Source organism: Chelonia mydas, chromosome 8, assembly GCF_015237465.2.
Source record: "Chelonia mydas isolate rCheMyd1 chromosome 8, rCheMyd1.pri.v2, whole genome shotgun sequence".
Classification (NCBI taxonomy): Eukaryota; Metazoa; Chordata; order Testudines; family Cheloniidae; genus Chelonia; species Chelonia mydas.
In genome coordinates this window covers 106,201,069-106,220,243 of record NC_057854.1, presented here as the reverse complement: position 1 = coordinate 106,220,243, position 19,175 = coordinate 106,201,069, and the positions used below count along the sequence as shown (strand labels likewise).

At 52.9% G+C, this 19,175-nt stretch overlaps 1 protein-coding gene across 4 annotated transcripts in view; it reads left to right on the top strand.

The window, feature by feature from the left end:
• The window catches only part of TIE1 (tyrosine kinase with immunoglobulin like and EGF like domains 1), a 53,959-nt gene that overhangs the window by 15,376 nt on the left and 19,408 nt on the right, over positions 1–19,175 (top strand). Inside the window, exons 3-9 of one of the 4 annotated variants that reach the window (XM_037907395.2) lie at positions 3,678–3,788; positions 6,086–6,241; positions 7,200–7,331; positions 11,295–11,435; positions 12,126–12,254; positions 13,014–13,159; positions 13,973–14,117. In XM_037907395.2, coding sequence (XP_037763323.1) covers positions 3,678–3,788; positions 6,086–6,241; positions 7,200–7,331; positions 11,295–11,435; positions 12,126–12,254; positions 13,014–13,159; positions 13,973–14,117 — 960 coding nt within the window. Of the gene's footprint in view, positions 1–3,677; positions 3,789–6,085; positions 6,242–7,199; positions 7,332–7,623; positions 11,121–11,294; positions 11,436–12,125; positions 12,255–13,013; positions 13,160–13,972; positions 14,118–19,175 lie in introns of those variants that run through there. The other 3 variants (XM_043552904.1, XM_037907396.2, XM_037907397.2) reach the window with 3 other exon arrangements.

Below are 19,175 nucleotides of genomic sequence, written 5' to 3'. Positions count from 1 at the left end.
ACAGAGCATGCTGCAGCAGCCTCTACAGCGCCTACACGCTGCTCAGACTGCACATGCTCCCTCTCATGGATGCAGGGGCTGAGCAGGATTTCCGCTGAATTTGCTCCTCTTGGCCAAAGGGGATAGTTGTGGCTCTGAGCCCAGTAACTGAGAGCTGCAAGCCTGTCTCTGCTGTGCTCTCAGGCAGCATGGCAGAGAAGAATCATGCAGTCTGACTGGGATGCAGGGGGGTGAGGAGCTGAGCTTGGGGGTTAATGAGGAGGGAAACTGGGGCAAGAAGCCAGGGCATTTGGTGGAAAATGGGTAGAGAGCCAGGAGTGGGCTGTGGGAAGACCAGGGTTGGCACAAGGAACTGAGGAGGGGAGACCAGAACTTGAATGAGGTCAGGCTGGAGGGCCAGTGGCAGAAGAGGTCAGTCTTGGGGGGGGTCACAGGGCCAGAAGTGTCTGTAACCACTAGAGCACACACCCCTCAGACCTTAGAATAGACTCCAGAGGTTCAACATTCCTCTGCTGTCAGCACATCACTGTGAAACCCCCTGGCAAACCTCTTTCTAGTGGCTGGCCACATAGAGGAGGACAGTCTTCTACTGCTGCCAGTTATTCTGTTAGCTCACATGGCACAGGACTTTGGGGTGGATCTAAAGGTTCCAACCCTGTGGTGACTATGTGGGTTCCCATGCAAACTTAATTGCCCCCCCCTTATGCGTATTCATTATGATACAATCCTTAATACACGATCACATGCTACTTTTTCATAGGATCCCACCTCATTCAGTGAGTAGATCATAATTCAGTATCTTTTTAAATCTCCTCATACAATGTGTGGCCTCATGCCTTATTGGATACATCCTATCCAAACCCAGTACTGGAAATAACATTATTAATTTCCTCCTAGGTGTTTCTGTGATGCTCTTGCCACAGTAGCTCAATGAATTTATCTTCACAACACCCCAGTGAGATGAGTTAGTATTTTAATCGCCACTTTACAATTTTGGCGGAGACATTAAGGCCAAAATTGTTAGAAACGTCTACTTGAGACACACAAGACTTGACTTCCCAGACTTCTTTGCAGTTTTACAGCACTTTATACTTTCAAAGCACAGCTCCAATTGACTTCAGTTGCAGTTATGAGCACTTACCATTTCTGCAAATCTGGCCCCAGGTATCTCACACTGGGAATCCAGAAAATGAAGACCAAACAATTTGTGAGCACTTTGGTTTTAAGTAACTTGCCCAGCATTACAGGGGAACTCTGTGGCAGAGGCAGAGATACAATTCTCCAAGGCAGCATTCATCTCCCTTACCAGGAAACCATCCTTTCTTTTCCTGCAGTCCTCTGCCTCATTCACTGCACACCTTCCCACTTCTGCAACAGATGAAGCAGGAGTCTTACAGACAAAATCACTCCCTGCACAACCCTGATACATCCCCAGAGCACTATCCATCCTGTGCACGGAATGAGGCAGGGGCCTGTGGAAAAAAACAGTATGGCATCAGGTCATCAGAGGCTGTATCGTAATGCACACCCGTGGGGCGGGGGGATAAGGCTGCACAGCCAGCCTTAATTCTGGCACTTCCTAACTTTTTAGTGGTTGACTTTCAAACTTTAATGTTCTTTTAACAGTTTTTATGATTTATAAATACCTAATATAGACTCCACTGGGTAACAGTGATCACTACACACTTACAAAGCTGTATTATTAGCCACACAAATTTCACAGGAAACATTAAACTGACAATTGCTGTGAAAACCTGAAAATCCCTAGAACTGTGAAATCCTTTGGCCCCATTAATTGTTTGTGTTGTGCACACATGCACAGACAAGGGTGAGTCTGTGCCTGCAATCTCATTGCAGCAGATCAGACTGTGGGAAGTGGGTGGCGGGGCTGGTTGCCTGCCCAGGGGCCCTCTTGGACTAAGCCTGTGGACCAGGCCACGAACAGCAGCTGGGGGAGATGGGAAAAGAAACTGAAGGAACAGTCTGGGAGGGGCACTTCCCTTCTGCTATCTTAACAAAGGAAAGCTCCAAGAGGTTGAAGAGCAACAGGATTATGGCCCTTTTGGAGCGAGTGGGTGCGCCAGCATAAGCACAACTGGGCACATTCATACTTCCACACCTACCCTGTGAACTATCCTGCTCCCCTCTCCAGCCCATACTATGCAACAAGCAGTCTCTGCAAACCTGCCGCCACTCCCAGCCGTACAACAGTGCTTCACTCCAAAGCCTTCTTAATGCCTAACCATTGTTGCCAGCAAAGCGCTCTCTGGTGGTGCCAGTGATTACTGCAAGGTGTCCAGGTACAGCTCAGAGTAGTAGCCATGTTAGTCTGAATCAGTAAAAACAATGAGGAGTCCTTATGGCACCTTCGAGACTAACAAATTTATTTGGGCATAAGCTTTCGTGGGCTAGAAGCCACTTCATCAGATACATAGAATGGAAAAAAAACAGTAAGCAGAATATATATTATAGCCCATGAAAAGATGGGAGTTGCCTTACCAAGTGGCGGGGTCAGTGCTAATGAGCCAATTCAATTAAGGTGGAAGTGGCCTATTCTCAGCAGTTGACAAGAAGGGGTGGATACCAAGGGAGGGAAAACTATGTTTGTAGTGCTAAGGACACCAATGCAATCAAGGTGGCCCATTTCCAACAGTTGGCAAGAAGGTGTGAGTATCAGCAGAGGGAAAATCAGCAGAGCAGGTACAGCTCGTCTGTTAATGTTCCTTCCCGAGTGACCTTCCTGTCTTGCTGCCCCCTTCTGCATGAGTTGCATCTAGCCTTGTACTGGTTAGTATGAGAGGGCAATTCCCCCTCCTTTGTGCTAGGCTTGTGGACACTGGAGAATCCAGACAGACAGAGGCTCTGTGTCTGTGTGTCCTCCTGCCATGCTTCCTGCTCCCCTCCTTGCCTTGCACCTCCTGCCACATGGCAGGCTGGACCTAGAAGGGCTCAGAGAGGGCAGAGACCATCACTGACTGTGTTTGACCCCTTTCTCTCTCATGCATGGGCCTCTCTGGGGTTCTCTGCTCTTCCGGCAGTCCGGCCACACGGGCATTGCTCGCTCATAGAGATACCAGGGTCTGGACTTCCTGTGCCCATGGGTGAAAACGTTGACTAGAGGCCCAAGCAGGAGCAGTGCAGCTCCCTCCTCAGCACCCACAAGGAGCCCACAGCCTGTGATACTGCCAGGGACAGAGGTGACTCCCGGCCACTTTGCAGAAATCCTATCTAGGAGGTAACTTCATTGTACTTTGGATTTCAGAATGGCCTGGAGCGCAGCAAGGGGGGCTGGAACAATGTGTATAGAGAGCAGTTGAACCAAACAGTAAACCCTGGATATGATGGAAACCACTTCAATCCGGGGCATGTGGCAGCGCCCCCCATACCCATAGTTCCAGCACCTATGGAGTACAGGGTGTGAGGAGCTCCCATCTCTACATCCCAGTGCCCAGGATATCAGAGTGCTGCTTGGCCTGGATCTGCCCTGCTCTCAGCGACATCAGCAGTGAGGCTGTGCCATAGAAGGACATGTTAACTTTTTCCTTTTTTTGGTCCTAATGATGTCCCGGGGGTTGGCAGTTCCTCCATAGCAGCTGTCCCCTCTTGGGAAAGAGGAGTCATTGTGGACACTCAAACACCCTCCTAAGCTTTACCCTTCTTTCTCCATTTCTCTGTAGCCCACCTGGTCCCACTGAAAGTCACCCAGACTGTGAGCATTGCAGACTCGGCCACGTTCTCTGCCAAAGTCCTTCACAAGAAGAACACAGATGTCTTGTGGAAAAGAAATGGCAAGTGATCCAGTGAGCGGCTTCCCCTGGCTGGGGAAGGCAACCCTAGTGAGCAGTCCCCTCACACCTCAGCAGGAGACCCCAGGGAGCCATGCCCCCAAGAGATTAATAGCTAATAAAGGCAGAAGGGACCCCTGTGATCAGCAAGTCTGATCTCCTGTATAACACAGGCCATGGAGCTTCCCTGAATTAATTCCAGCCTGAACCAGAGCAAACCTTTCAGAAAAACATCCAACCATGATTTAAAATTGTCAGTGATGGAGAATCCACCACAGCCCTTGGTAAATTGTTCCAGTGGTTTGTTAAACATTTGTGCCTTATCACCAGTTTGAATTTGTCTAGCTTCAGCTTCCAGCCATTGGCTTGTGTTAGACCTTTGGCCGCTAGAGCTCTCCTACTATCAAATTTCTGTTCTGCATGCAGGTTTTTATTGACTATGATCAAGTCACCCCTTAACCTTCTCTTTGATGAGCTAAGTAGATGGAGCTCCTTGAATCTACTACTATAAGGCATGTTTTTTAATCCTTTAATCATTCTCATGGCTCTTCTCTGAACCCTCCCCAATTTATCAACATCCTTCTTGAATTGTGGACACCAGAACTGGACACAGGATTCCAACAGCAGTTGCACCAGAACCAAATACAAAGGTTAAAATAACCTCTCTACTCCTACTCGAGATTCCCTTGTTTATGCATTAGGCCTCTTGCCTACAGCCTAACACTGGGAGCTCGTGGTCAGCTGATTATCCACCATGACCCCCAAATCTTTTTCAGAGTCACTGCTTCCCAGGACAGAGTCCCTCTGACAGCAGGAGACCCCAGTGATCCACCCCTTTTGCCAGGCTGGGGCAAGCAACCCTAGTGAAATAACCAGACTGTTGTGGCTACGTAGGGCCAGGGACCCCAGAGAGCTCTGGACCAGGTTCCAAGGTTCAAACACAGTCAGGGCACATGATCCCAATGAGACTATCACCCGCAAACCCCTCCACACAGGGTCAGAGTGAGGGCTCAGTGAGACCCTCCTCCACACATGACTGAACCCTACATTGCATGAGCCCAGGACAAGTGGCAAGTGAGTCTCCCCCTCACCTCCCACCCTGCTCCCGATGCAAATGAGATTGGGGCAGGTGCCCCTCCCCCCCGACTGCTCTGGAAGTACTCAAGGCAGTCGCATTGAGCAGGATGAGCCTTGGCAGTTTCTGGTCCAGACTGTGCCATAGGCTCCAGGCACTCGCTATACAGTGTCTCTAGAACCCCCCTTCTCCTAGGTATGTTTACACCGCAACGCCTGCCAGCGTGGGGAAACAGACGTGCTAGCTCTGCTCACGATAGCGCCCTAAAACTAGTGTAGCCGCGCCGGAGTGGCCTGGCTGGCAGCTCAGGCTGGCTGCCTGAGCACAAACCCACCCAGCCCCCTGGGCTACATATGTGGGCGGCTAGCCTGAGCCCTTGCCTCTGCTAGTCCTGGCTACACTGCAGTATGATAGTGTGAACAGAGCTAGTTTGTGTCTGTCTATCCATGCTGGAGAGCATGCACCCTGCTGCCGTGCAGATGGACCCTGAGAGACACTGCCTCCACCGGATGCGGTCCCTGCAGACAGCGCTGCTGTAGGGGGTCAGACCTACCCTGGAGGGAGCACCTCACTGACCAGGGAGAGGAGGAGTCAGGCTGCACATTTGTCTGACTCCTGCCTTTTCTGGGATCCCTATCCCTATCCCCCACAGACGGCCACGGGACTGGCCGCCAGGGATTGGCTCATGCCCTTGCGCTCACTGTGCTGGCCTGGCCTTTCAGGGACAGTCCAGGAGAGACCTGACGCTCAACCACATCCTCGAGATGTGTCTGGGTCATCAAGCTGAAGAGGGCAGAGTCCCTTGGTGCTGCCCAGCTGCAGATGGTTGGCTCTCCCTAGAGCAGTGGTTCTTAACCTGGGGTGCATGCATCCCCTGGGGGTGCAAGAGATGCCAGATTTTTTTAGAAGGTAAATCATCGAAAACACAAATTAAGCACAAATTAAGTACAACTACTTCGTTTCATCAAACCTATGTATTTATTAACGTTACACATTTTTTAACAATTACTGTAATATACAAACAGGTTTAAAGAACTGACCTACTTCAGTGATTTTTGATAAGGGGTGCGAGAACATAATTTGAGAACCAAAGAGGTGCAGGCTGCAGTAAAGGTTAAGAACCACTGCCCTACAGGGACAAACGGGGACAGGGTTTTATTCAGGCCAGCTCCAGTGTTGGGTAACTTCAGGACCTGATGCCATTTGCCCTCTTTCCTTAATTCAGGTACCTACTACCAGACAACGGACCGGGGTGAAGTAAATGGGACACTGTTCACCTTAACCCTACCGGATGTGGGTCTGAGTGAGAATGGGGTGTACAGTGCCACATTCATTGGGGACAGTCCCCTGACAAGTGCCTTCTACAGGCTGATTGTGAGAGGTAAGGTTGCTGTGGGACCTCAGGGCTGGGTCTGGAGCCTGGCTGGGGTAGGGATCAGGGCAGGAATGCCATGTGGGGCCAGAGCCTATGCTCCAGACATACAACAGAACCACTGGAGAAGGGGCTGATGGGTGTGAGGGCTCAGTCTAGGCTGGGACCTGGCCCAAGAGAAACGGAGGTCTTGGATTTCAGGTCAGACAAGCAGAGATTGGCCCTGGTCTGGCTTTGTCTGAGCTCAGCTGTGCATCGCGTTTGCCGCCCTCTGGATCTGGGGCTAGCTAGGGTCTGTACAGGATGCTGCTCTAAGCTAAGCTGTGTTGGGCCCAGTGAGGCTCCTCTGGCAGCCAGAAATGGCTGCGATACAACAGTGCTCTTGCCGTGCTCTCCCCCAGCCCTGCCCCCACAGGGAGGCACGTGCAGAGGTCAGGACTGGAGGTGAGGGCCTGGAGGGCAGCTCACCTGTGTGGATGGAAAACAAAGGTGGAATCTAAGAAATGTTCTGGAGAGGGAAGCAGCACTAGGAATGCATGGGTGCAAGGGAGGGCGGAATTGAAGGTGACGCCAGGTTCCACGCCTGAGTGACACAAGGGGTGGTGCCAGAGAACAGGGAGCAGTGGGGTTTGATGGGAGAGAGCAGTGGCTCAGCTTTGCCCTTTGGGGTGCCAGTGAGGCATTCATGCAGAGCCATGTTAACTGGGAGGGGCTGAACATGTGTGTGCCACGGAGCTGAGGTCTGTGTGCTCGGGAGACGGGCCCCTCTGGCATTTCCTGCTGTCAGAATGCTGGGTCCTGTTGCCCTGGCCCTGCCTAGGGTGGAGGCTCTGCACTCGCATTCCCAGAGGTTAGGATTCCGTCGGGCTGTTGTTCATTTTTCAGCTGCAGACTGAGCATGCAGCCGGTGCTCCCACAGTTTCATGTGGTGTGGCACTGCCCCAAACCCTCTGTGCTTTCTCCGCAGGGTGTCCAGCGAAGAAGTGGGGCCCCTCTTGTGAGAAGGACTGTCCTGACTGCCTGAATGGAGGCATCTGCCACGACGGTGTTGGGGAGTGCATCTGCCCTCCAGGTTTCATGGGCACTCGCTGTGAGAAAGGTATGGACTCCACACACCCAGCCCCTGTGGGAGGAGTGCATTCTGGAGCAGGAGTAAGCAGTCGTGGGGCATAGGTACCTCCAAACTCCACACTCCATAGGCCAAGGGAATAAACACCCCACTCCCTCCACTGACCCTGACCCTGACAGAACAAGGAGCAATGGTCTCAAGTTGCAGTGGGGGCGGTCTAGGTTGGATATTAGGAAAAACTTTTTCACAAGGAGGGTGGTGAAGCACTGGAATGGGTTACCTAGGGAGGTGGTGGAATCTCCTTCCTTAGAGGAGGAGGACAAAGCCCTGGCTGGGATGATTTAGTTGGGGTTGGTCCTGCTTTGAGCCAGGGCTTGGACTAGATGACCTCCTGAGGTCCCTTCCAACCCTTATATTCTATGATTTTATGATTCCCTCTCTCTGTATTTTCCAGCTGCAGTAGGCACAGAGCCTTCCTCTCCCCCTTCTCTGCCATGTGGCAGGGACAGTGATGCAGGGATGGGGACAAACCATGATGGATCTGGGGCTTCTTGGGGGATGGGCATGGGGATGAGCTGGAGCTGGCGCTGGGCCTCGTGTGGCATGGACAGTTTTGCAGTGATGGGGATGGGCTGTGGTGGACCTAGGGCTCCTTGGGGGATGGGGATGGGGATGCAGGGTTAGGAACAAGCCAGGCTGGAGTTGGGCCTCCTTGTGTGACAGGAACAGTGATGCAGGGCTGGGGCTGACCTCATCTGACACGGGGAAGGGATCAAGGAGGTCTGTGGCTCAGCCTGCTCTAGACAATAGGGACTGTTTGCAGTTTTCGGGAGTTTCACTGATTTGTCAAATGTCTGTTGTTTGTGAGTCTCCTGGGCCTGCGTGGGAGGCTGGGCTCCTCTAGCAGGACGGGGGCAGGCGCTACTCCCCATTTCTTCCAGAGGAGCAGGGAACTGCCTTACCTGCCCCCGAGAGTGGCACTCAGTTAAGGACTGTGAAGCCTTCAGGGATCTGAGAGAACCTTCTCCTGCAAGAGGCTCTGCTCATGCTGGGTGTGGGAGGCAGCGTGTCATCTCGACTCCCTCTGTGCTGAAGTTGGGGCTTAGATCCTGGGACAGAGGGACCGTCCTTTTGTAAAGGTGCCTTTAAAGATTCCTCCCACTGAGGGTCTGGGTTCATAGACTCATAGACTTTATGGCCAGAAGGGACCATTAAATCAGCTAGTTTTATCTCCAGTCTATCATAGGCCAGACAATTTCACTCAGTTCCTCGTGTTTTGAACCCAGTAACTTTTGTCTGGTAAAGCAGCTCTTCCAGAAAGGCAGCCGGGCTGGATCTGAAGTCAGCAGGAGATGGAGATCGACCACTTCCCTTGGGAGCTGGTTCCAGTGGTAAATCACCTTGATGGCTAATTTTTGGCCTTATTTCTAATTTGAATTTCTCTGGTTTCAACTTCCTGGTGGTTGTTCTGTCTTTCTTTGCTGAATAAGAGAGCCCTGAAGTACCTGGTATTTTCTTCTCATGAACAGACTTACATACTGTAATCAAGTCTTCTTTCTGGTAAACTAAACAGACTGAACCCTTTAAGTCTCATTGGTAAGGCATATTCTCCAGCCCTCAATTCATATTTGTGGCTCTTCTCTGCACCCTCTTCAATGTTTCACTATCCTTTTAAAAATGTGGATGTCAGAACTGGATGCAGTATTCCAGTAGCAGTCTCATCAATGACAGAGGTAAAATCCTCACCCTGCTCACTATATCCCGGAATCACATTAGCCCTTTTTGTATCCCACTGGGAGCTCATGGCGAGGTGTGTGACAGAGTGCTGAGACCTGACAGGTGGGCCAGCACTCTGATGACTGTAACCTCAATTAGTTTCCCCAAAGACAGCTGACTGAACAATGAGCTAATCAGAAGGAGGGGATGGAGAAGTAAGGAACTAATTAGGCCTCAGCTGGCTAACCTGATAAAAGCCAGGAAGGAAGTATTACAAGGGGGGACTGTAGTGGCTGAGCTGAGTGTGGCCTGGCCTGAAAGGGCTCCCTAGAGAGGGAGATCTCTTTACCAGCTAGGTCCTAGTAAAGAGAGGCAGAAGGATGTAGGGATTGAATACTGTGATGTTGCACTGTACTGACGTGAGTGGAAGGGTTTAGAATAAAATACAGTCTGAACGCTGAGGGTATGTCTACACTGCAATTAAAACCCACAGCTGGCCCATGTCAGCTGACTCAGGTTTGCAGAGCTTGTTTAACTGTGGTGTAGACGTTTGGGCTTGGGCTGGAGCCCGGGCTCTGGGACTCCACGAAGAGGGAGGGTCACAATGCTCAGGCTCCATTCCATGGTGCACCCAGAATATAGTGATCTCATCGTCCCTTCGCCTTGCAGGTGCACAATCACCATAGACCCATGGGGGAGGGTGCAGATCACCATGGACCCATGGGGGAGGGTGCAGGTCACTCCAGGCTTCAGCTGTTTAGTATTTGCCAGATAGGGTCCTCCAGCCGTGGCTTGTATTACACATCGCAGCACAAGGGTCTGAAGTTGTGCTGGAGAGAGGATGGGGACCCAGAATGCACCTTCCACTCACACTGGGGAAGGGGATCCTTGCGACCTTTCTCCATTCCCTCATTTCCCCAGCATGCTGAGGAAGATTCCACAGGATGGAGCCAGAGTGACTGAACGTGAGCTCCCATTGCAATGCAGTAGCTAAGATGGTGGATGTATCCATGAATGTATTAACAAGAGACTGTCAAGTAGGGAGACGATTTTTCCTCTGTATACAGCATTAGTGAGGCTGTTACTGGATACTGTGTCCAGTTCTGGTGCCCACACTGCTAAAAGGATGTTGATAAACTGGAGAAGGTTCAGCGAAGAGCCATGAAAATGACCGAAGGATCAGAAAATTTACCATACAGTGAGAGAAGCAAGAAGCTCAATCTATTAATTTAACAAAGAGAAGGGCATGACTTGATCAATCAATCAATACCTACACAAGGCAGAGAAATTGGATAATGGGGGCTCATCAGTATAGCTAACAAAGGTATAACATGATCCATTGGCTAGAACTTAAAGCTGGACAGGTTTAGACTGGAAAACAGGTGCAAATTTTTGACAGTGAGAACAACTTACAAGGGTTTTGGTGGATTCTCCATTGCTCCAAATTTTTAATCAAGATGGGATGTTTTCCTGAGCATTATCCTCTAGTTTGAACAGGAATTGATTCAGGGCAGGTCTCTGACCTATGCTGTGCAGGAGGTCAGACAAGATAATCACAATGGTCCCTTCTGGCCCTATACTCTGTGCCTCTAGTCCTGCTGGCCTGGGCACAGCAGACTAGGTTCTCATAGTATCTGGCCCTACCCAAAGATCATCTGTTCACTGTCCCCTGAGTTGAGATCTCTTGTGCCAGCAAGATGGCAGAAATCCTCAGCTCTGACTTATGCTGCTCCACCTTGGAGTTTTATGCTGCAAAATGGAACTGGGGTGAAAGATTGCTCTGTGCAGTAGCTGAGGCTGTTTCTTGCCTGGGTCCATTTAGCTTAGACTTGTCTCTTATGCTGTCAAAACTGCCCCTGGCTGTGGCTAAGATCTCCTTAGCAGTTACGTCTGCCTATGCTGTCCCTGTGATTGGTGTTTCTCCATCTCCCGCTAATACATATTTTGCTCTTACTGCTTATACCATTGTATTTTACACGGGACTGAGGCTGGATTCCCCCACCAGTAATGGCCAGCATCTCTGCTCTGCCTTGTGGATCTCAACAGACTTTTGTTTTCAGCCGTGTTCTGGCATGGGGCCTCCCCAATTCCCTGTTGGTTTTGGTAAGTTCATTAGCTGTTAGTGCATCTCTGTGCTGGCTGCATAACTTGTCCTGGCTGTGGTGGTGGCAGTGCTGGGTTCATTGGGGCAGGGCCAGGCCATGTGGAAATGGACAGCAGTGAATGGACCGGTGCTGGCTGCAGCAGAGTAATGAGGAGAATTGTCTTGTTCTGAAGCCTGTAGGGAAGGGAGGTTTGGCCGTAACTGCCAGGAACACTGCAGCAGTGACCAGGGCTGCAAGGGGCTGAGCTTCTGCCTGCCAGATCCGTACGGCTGCTCCTGCGCTTCCGGGTGGAGTGGGTCACAGTGCAGCACGGGTACAGTAGCTTTGCCTGCCTTCCTTCCTCTCCCCTTCCCGACAGAGGTGCCACCCTCAGACTGGGTCCCTCCGCGGCAGAGTTGGCCTGACCTTTCTATTTCAAAAAGGAGACACCCCTGGAGCCAAGGCAGCCCCCAGCCCCCACCCATACATTTGGCTCTTTTGGTTTGCTGTGATTTTTGTCTCTTGCGGGGTCCCCTGCTGTCTGTGCAGCATTCCGGATACAATAGTGCTCCCTCAAGGATGCTGAGTTCAGCTCATGTCTCCAGTTTTGCAGCCCCCTGACAAAGCACTCACAGCATCCCCAACCCATCAGCCACGTAAACGTCCACAGCTCAGACGGCAGCAGAAAGAAGCAAACAAATCTTCTCTGCTGCTTCCCCGTCTCCTCTCATACCCCCTGTCCCTGGCCAGCCCCACAATGGATCCCTGGGGACACAGCTGGGCTGGAAGAGAATGGGGCAGGGTGCCTACAGTAGAAAGCTCTGAGCACACATCACCACTTGGACTGCAGGGCATGTGAGGACTGGCTCCTTGGGCCACTGACACCTAGCTCTGACACAGTGTTAGTGCCTTGGGGGCTCTGAGTCTACGGTTGCTTCTCGTGCTCTTCCTTGCACCGGCCTCAAGCCAAATTCCTGAACTGCTGCCAGGTGTTGACCAGTGAACTCTTGGCTCTTCCCTCCAGCCTGCCCTCTTGGACACTACGGTGCAGACTGTGCCCTGGATTGTCACTGCCAAAATGGAGGTACCTGCAACCGCTTCAGTGGCTGCGTTTGCCCGTCAGGGTGGCATGGGGAGCGCTGCGAGAAATCAGGTAGAGCTGCCCTCAGTGCAATACCTATGATCTGCCTGGGGGTCCGGCATTGCCAGGCAGGAGCCTGCTGTGTTCTCTGCCGCTGATGTTCACCCAGCCCCAGCCCCGCAGTGTCTGAGCACCGCCCACTTACTGACCCTTGTAACGCTGGGGGTGCTCGAAACCTCAGGAACTGCTCCCTGCCCAATGCCACAAAGGGCTGCTTAGAGACAGGCTAATGAAGCCCCTCCCTGGCTGGCAGTGCCAGGGCAGTGCCTTCGGCTGGAAAGCCACCGAAGTGCGGCTGGGCGGGACCCTGGCCCTGGGTGGGAGAGCAGAGCGCTGCAGCACCGTGAGCAGGCCAGCTCCGTTGGGGGACATCGCTGCCCAGCCGAGGTGCTCAGACCATGGCCCATGGGCACTGGCTTGGGGTGTGGAGAGCTGCCTGGGCACAAGATGCTGTCTCCTCCTGCCCGCCAGAGCGGGAAGAGACCTGGGAGAGGAGCAGTGAAACGGTGTCAGCGGAGAAGGGGGGCAGATCCACCAGCCGTCCTTGCTGGGACTTTCCCCTAGAGCCCAGGGAAGTCACTTCTTCAGGGCATCTAAAACTGGGGGTCCTCTGCAGAGCTGCCTTGAGGACCTCAATGCAAAACCCTTGGTATGGGCAGAGCACTGGGCCTCCCAGATGCCCTGGAGCAGCCTCTGGCTCAGGGGCAGGGAGAGTGGTGAGCTCAGGGGGACTGGGGCTTGTGTGCTAAGCACTTCTATTTGCTGTCCCAGATCGGATTCCCCAGATCATCAACTTGGACACAGAGCTGGAGTTTAACCTGGGTTCCCAGCCTGTGATCAGCTGTATGGCCACGGGCAACCCGCCTCCAGTGCGAGACAGCATCGAGCTGCGCAAGGCTGATGGGACAGTGCTCACGGTACCCGCCCCCCCCTCCTCCTGCCCCACCAGGGCTCCTTGTGCCCCCACATCCTCCCAGGACTCCCTGTGCTGCCACCTCTCTGCATGGTCCCACCCCGCCGGGGCTCCCTGTGCCCCCATGGTCCCACCCCGCCGGGGCTCCCTGTGCTTCCCCACCCCAGTCCCTCCCCGCCGGGGCTCCCTGTGCCCCCCCGGTCCCACCCCGCCGGGGCTCCCTGTGCTTCCCCACCCCGGTCCCACCCCGCCGGGGCTCCCTGTGCCCCCATGGTCCCACCCCGCCGGGGCTCCCTGTGCTTCCCCCCCCAGGTCCCTCCCCGCCGGGGCTCCTTGTGCTTCCCCACCCCAGTCCCATTCCGCCGGGGCTCCCTGTGCCCCCCATGGTCCCACCCCGCCGGGGCTCCCTGTGCCCCCCCTGGTCCCACCCCGCCAGGGCTCCCTGTGCTTACCCACCCCAGTCCCACCCCGCTGGTGCTGCTTGTGGCCCCCACCCTTCCCAAGAGAGGCTCTCTGTGCCTCCCCTGCCCCTGCTCTCTGTGCAACCCTCTACCCTGCCAGGGCTCTGTGTGTCTAGGTTCAGCTGCCCCCAGGTACCTCAGGCTCCAAGCTGGTATTTGCCCCAAATCCCTAGGCCCGTGTAGCCCCATCTAGTGCGCCATGGCTGCAGACCTGAACGTGAGCCTGCTCGGGCCTGGAACCTGAGCAGCATCCCTCTGCCCCACCCCAGCCATCTCTGTTCTACCCATCTGACTGCAGCTGTGCCTGGTGCCTGTGGCCCTAGGATGGGTAACTACAGCTTCTCTCTCCCACCCAGTCGATTAAAGCCATCATGGAAACAGACAAAACCACCTCTGAGTTCCTGGTGCCAGTGCTCACCGAGGTGGACACTGGCCTCTGGGAGTGCAGAGTTTCCACCAGCGGGGGACAGGACAGCAGGAGAGTCAAGGTCAATGTCAAAGGTGAGCGGAGCGGGGGGGGAACAGCTGGGATGTTTGAGAGTGTAACCCTTCTGCCAATGCGAATTGGCAGCAACAAGGGCCAGGTTCAATATCTAGGGGTTCCTTTTCAACAATACAATGCAAACCAGCTCAAGTCCCCACCCAGTGACCTGGGACAATTACACACCACCCCCTGGGCGCCTCTAAGAGGCAATACTTCCCCTCTCACAAGCACAGAGTCTGAGCGCAGCAAAAACTTTTAATAAAAAAAGAGGAGTAACTCAGCATTAATTTGGGAAAACACCACAACTAGGTTCATAAACATAAACCCTGAGCAAAAGACCCACCCCCAAGTAAGTCGGGCAGTGTCCTTTTCTCCTCAGGGTCTTAAGTCCAGCAACCAAAAAGTCCCTTTAACGTGCCCGTCCCTTCTCTGCACCCCACTCACAGTTGCTGTCCTTGGTCAGTGCAGCCCCAGAGTCCAGAGGTTCATCTCCAGAATTCACCTCCCACCCTGGGTGGAAGCGGGGAGTAAGGAGGCACCTTACATGCTCCGCTGCTCGACCACTCGCTTACCGGCTGCACCTCTCTGCAGGGCTCTGATCTGGCCGCTTCTCTCCGCCAGCCACCTTGCTGGTCGCACCTCTCCACCAGGTGCCCAGCTGGCCACTTGCCACCTTGCTGGCCACACTCTCTACTAGCTGCTCACCAAGATGTCTTCTGGGCCCACCACTTAACACAGCTCTCAGTGATTTCAGCTCTTAATGGGGGGGGGAAGGGGGGGTCCTCACTGCTGGTGCACACTGGGTAGTCTCTTGTACCATAAACATTGTCCCAAAGTAGATCTAATACTTAGATCTAGTAATCAATGATTTTAGCTCTGTAGCATATAACAAGACTCTTTAATTGAGTCCAAATTAGTTCTTTTATTATACAGCGAAGACAAAAAGGTTTAAATTGTGTTTCAGACTCTTAAACAGACCTACATAATACAAATACCTATCCACAACTTTCCTCTACTCTTTGGGGTTTAGAACCCATGTCTCCTGCCTAGTTAGTGCTTTTCCGTTGAGGGTGAGTCCCTCCATTGGGGTATGCCAGGTATAGTTCTGCTGTCCTCAATTCACACAACAAGGATAACAATGCTTTATTACTCCTGCCCCAATAACAAGGAGACTGGGGATCCAGCATCAGCCACAAGTGATCCTTTGGGCAAGCAATCCCATCATGCTGAGTGCCTAGGCAGGGTGGGTGTGTCCATGCAAATGAGATCACCTCCTGAAGTCTTTTTACACAGCTCACCACTAGATGTTAGGGAAGAGCTCATTCAGACTCCGCTTACAAGAGGAACTAGAGAGAGGTGGAGTCCTCCACTGCCAAAGACGTCCATCTCCACACAGGCCAAGGCAGGCTCCCCAGGCCTGAGCTCAGCACGGGGGAGGTCCAGGGCTGCCCTCTGCCTCTGGGGAGCAATTGGCGTTGTCACAGTTACGGGAACCAGCATAGTGTGCTTGTAGCTGGCCGACCCTCCGCCTGGTCTTAGCTGTAGAATCTTTCCATCTCTTGCCGCTGGGTCCCCTCTAAGAACTCCAGCAACTCGGGCACTCTCACTGCTCCTGGCAGTTCAGTTCACTCCTATGGTCCCTTGTGAGTCCAGTTCCCTCTAGTCCCTGGTGATGTTCCCCAGGTCTCACCACTGGTTATAGTGGGGAGCTGCTTTCCAGGGCCCCTGGCCCATGTGAGGTGTCAGTCTGCCCCCAGACAAGGGCAGGTGGGAGGAAAGGACAGCCACTGTCCCGGCTGGGCTGCCCTGGCTGCTGGAGCTCACCGGCAGTCCTTAGCACCTTCTCCTCCTGGGCAAGCCCCCACCACCACTCGCAGCAGCAGTGTTGCCTTTTTAAGCTCCCCTTCTCCAGGTGGAGCAGATTCTGCACGTGCCCCTAGCTGGCGCTGCCTGAGTGCAAGAACCCGGGTTAGCCTCTCCGTCAGTGGGGTGAGGCATGTCCCATCACGGTACTAATGGCAGAGACTCTGGGATCATGAGGTTCCCCTAGACTACCAAGGAAAGGGTTACCGACCACCACTCCCAAGAGGAGAAGGCGGGTGGTGGTGGTCGGGGACTCTCTCCTCCGGGGGACTGAGTCATCTATCTGCCGCCCTGACCGGGAAAACCGAGAAGTCTGCTGCTTGCCGGGGGCTAAGATTCGCGATGTGACGGAGAGACTGCCGAGACTCATCAAGCCCTCGGATCGCTACCCCTTCCTGCTTCTCCACGTGGGCACCAATGATACTGCCAAGAATGACCTTGAGCGGATCACTGCGGACTACGTGGCTCTGGGAAGAAGGATAAAGGAGTTGGAGGCGCAAGTGGTGTTCTCGTCCATCCTCCCCGTGGAAGGAAAAGGCCTGGGTAGGGACCGTCGAATCGTGGAAGTCAACGAATGGCTACGCAGGTGGTGTCGGAGAGAAGGCTTTGGATTCTTTGACCATGGGATGGTGTTCCATGAAGGAGGAGTGCTGGGCAGAGACGGGCTCCATCTTACGAAGAGAGGGAAGAGCATCTTTGCCAGCAGGCTGGCTAACCTAGTGAGGAGGGCTTTAAACTAGGTTCACCGGGGGACGGAGACCAAAGCCCTGAGGTAAGTGGGAAAGCGGGATTCCGGGAGGAAGCACAGGCAGGAATGTCTGTGAGGGGAGGGCTCCTGCCTCATACTGGGAATGAGGGGCGATCAACAGGTTATCTCAAGTGCTTATATACAAATGCACAAAGCCTTGGAAACAAGCAGGGAGAACTGGAGGTCCTGGTGATGTCAAGGAACTATGACGTGATTGGAGTAACAGAGACTTGGTGGGATAACTCACATGACTGGAGTACAGTCATGGATGGTTATAAACTGTTTAGGAAGGACAGGCAGGGCAGAAAAGGTGGGGGAGTAGCACTGTATGTAAGGGAGCAGTATGACTGCTCAGAGCTCCGGTACGAAACTGTGGAAAAACCTGAGTGTCTCTGGATTAAGTTTAGAAGTGTGTGCAACAAGAGTGATGTAGTGGTGGGAGTCTGCTATAGACCACCGGACCAGGGGGATGAGGTGGATGAGGCTTTCTTCCGGCAACTCACGGAAGCTACTAGATCGCATGCCCTGATTCTCATGGGTGACTTTAATTTTCCTGATATCTGCTGGGAGAGCAATACAGCGGTGCATAGACAATCCAGGAAGTTTTTGGAAAGCGTAGGGGACAATTTCCTGGTGCAAGTGCTAGGGGAGCCAACTAGGGGGGGCGCTTTTCTTGACCTGCTGCTCACAAACCAGGTAGAATTAGTGGGGGAAGCAAAAGTGGATGGGAATCTGGGAGGCAGTGACCATGAGTTGGTTGAGTTCAGGATCCTGACGCAGGGAAGGAAGGTAAGCAGCAGGATACGGACCCTGGACTTCAGGAAAGCAGACTTCGACTCCCTCAGGGAACAGATGGCCAGGATCCCCTGGGGGACTAACATGAAGGGGAAGGGAGTCCAGGAGAGCTGGCTGTATTTCAAGGAATCCCTGTTGAGGTTACAGGGACAAACCATCCCGATGAGTCGAAAGAATAGTAAATATGGCAGGCGACCAGCTTGGCTTAATGGTGAAATCCTAGCGGATCTTAAACATAAAAAAGAAGCTTACAAGAAGTGGAAGGTTGGACATATGACCAGGGAAGAGTATAAAAATATTGCTCGGGCATGTAGGAAAGATATCAGGAGGGCCAAATCGCACCTGGAGCTGCAGCTAGCAAGAGATGTCAAGAGTAACAAGAAGGGTTTCTTCAGGTATGTTGGCAACAAGAAGAAAGCCAAGGAAAGTGTGGGCCCCTTACTGAATGAGGGAGGCAACCTAGTGAGAGAGGATGTGGAAAAAGCTAATGTACTCAATGCTTTTTTTGCCTCTGTTTTCACTAACAAGGTCAGCTCCCAGACTGCTGCGCTGGGCATCACAAAATGGGGAAGAGATGGCCAGCCCTCTGTAGAGATAGAGGTGGTTAGGGACTATTTAGAAAAGCTGGACGTGCACAAGTCCATGGGGCCGGACGAATTGCATCCGAGAGTGCTGAAGGAATTGGCGGCTGTGATTGCAGAGCCCTTGGCCATTATCTTTGAAAACTCGTGGCGAACGGGGGAAGTCCCGGATGACTGGAAAAAGGCTAATGTAGTGCCCATCTTTAAAAAAGGGAAGAAGGAGGATCCTGGGAACTACAGGCCAGTCAGCCTCACCTCAGTCCCTGGAAAAATCATGGAGCAGGTCCTCAAAGAATCAATCCTGAAGCACTTAGAGGAGAGGAAAGTGATCAGGAACAGTCAGCATGGATTCACCAAGGGAAGGTCATGCCTGACTAATCTAATCGCCTTTTATGATGAGATTACTGGTTCTGTGGATGAAGGGAAAGCAGTGGATGTATTGTTTCTTGACTTTAGCAAAGCTTTTGACACGGTCTCCCACAGCATTCTTGTCAGCAAGTTAAGGAAGTATGGGCTGGATGAATGCACTATAAGGTGGGTAGAAAGCTGGCTAGATTGTCGGGCTCAACGGGTAGTGATCAATGGCTCCATGTCTAGTTGGCAGCCGGTGTCAAGTGGAGTGCCCCAGGGGTCGGTCCTGGGGCCGGTTTTGTTCAATATCTTCATAAATGATCTGGAGGATGGTGTGGATTGCACTCTCAGCAAATTTGCGGATGATACTAAACTGGGAGGAGTGGTAGATACGCTGGAGGGGAGGGATAGGATACAGAAGGACCTAGACAAATTGGAGGATTGGGCCAAAAGAAATCTGATGAGGTTCAATAAGGATAAGTGCAGGGTCCTGCACTTAGGACGGAAGAACCCAATGCACCGCTACAGACTAGGGACCGAATGGCTAGGCAGCAGTTCTGCGGAAAAGGACCTAGGGGTGACAGTGGACGAGAAGCTGGATATGAGTCAGCAGTGTGCCCTTGTTGCCAAGAAGGCCAATGGCATTTTGGGATGTATAAGTAGGGGCATAGCGAGCAGATCGAGGGACGTGATCGTTCCCCTCTATTCGACACTGGTGAGGCCTCATCTGGAGTACT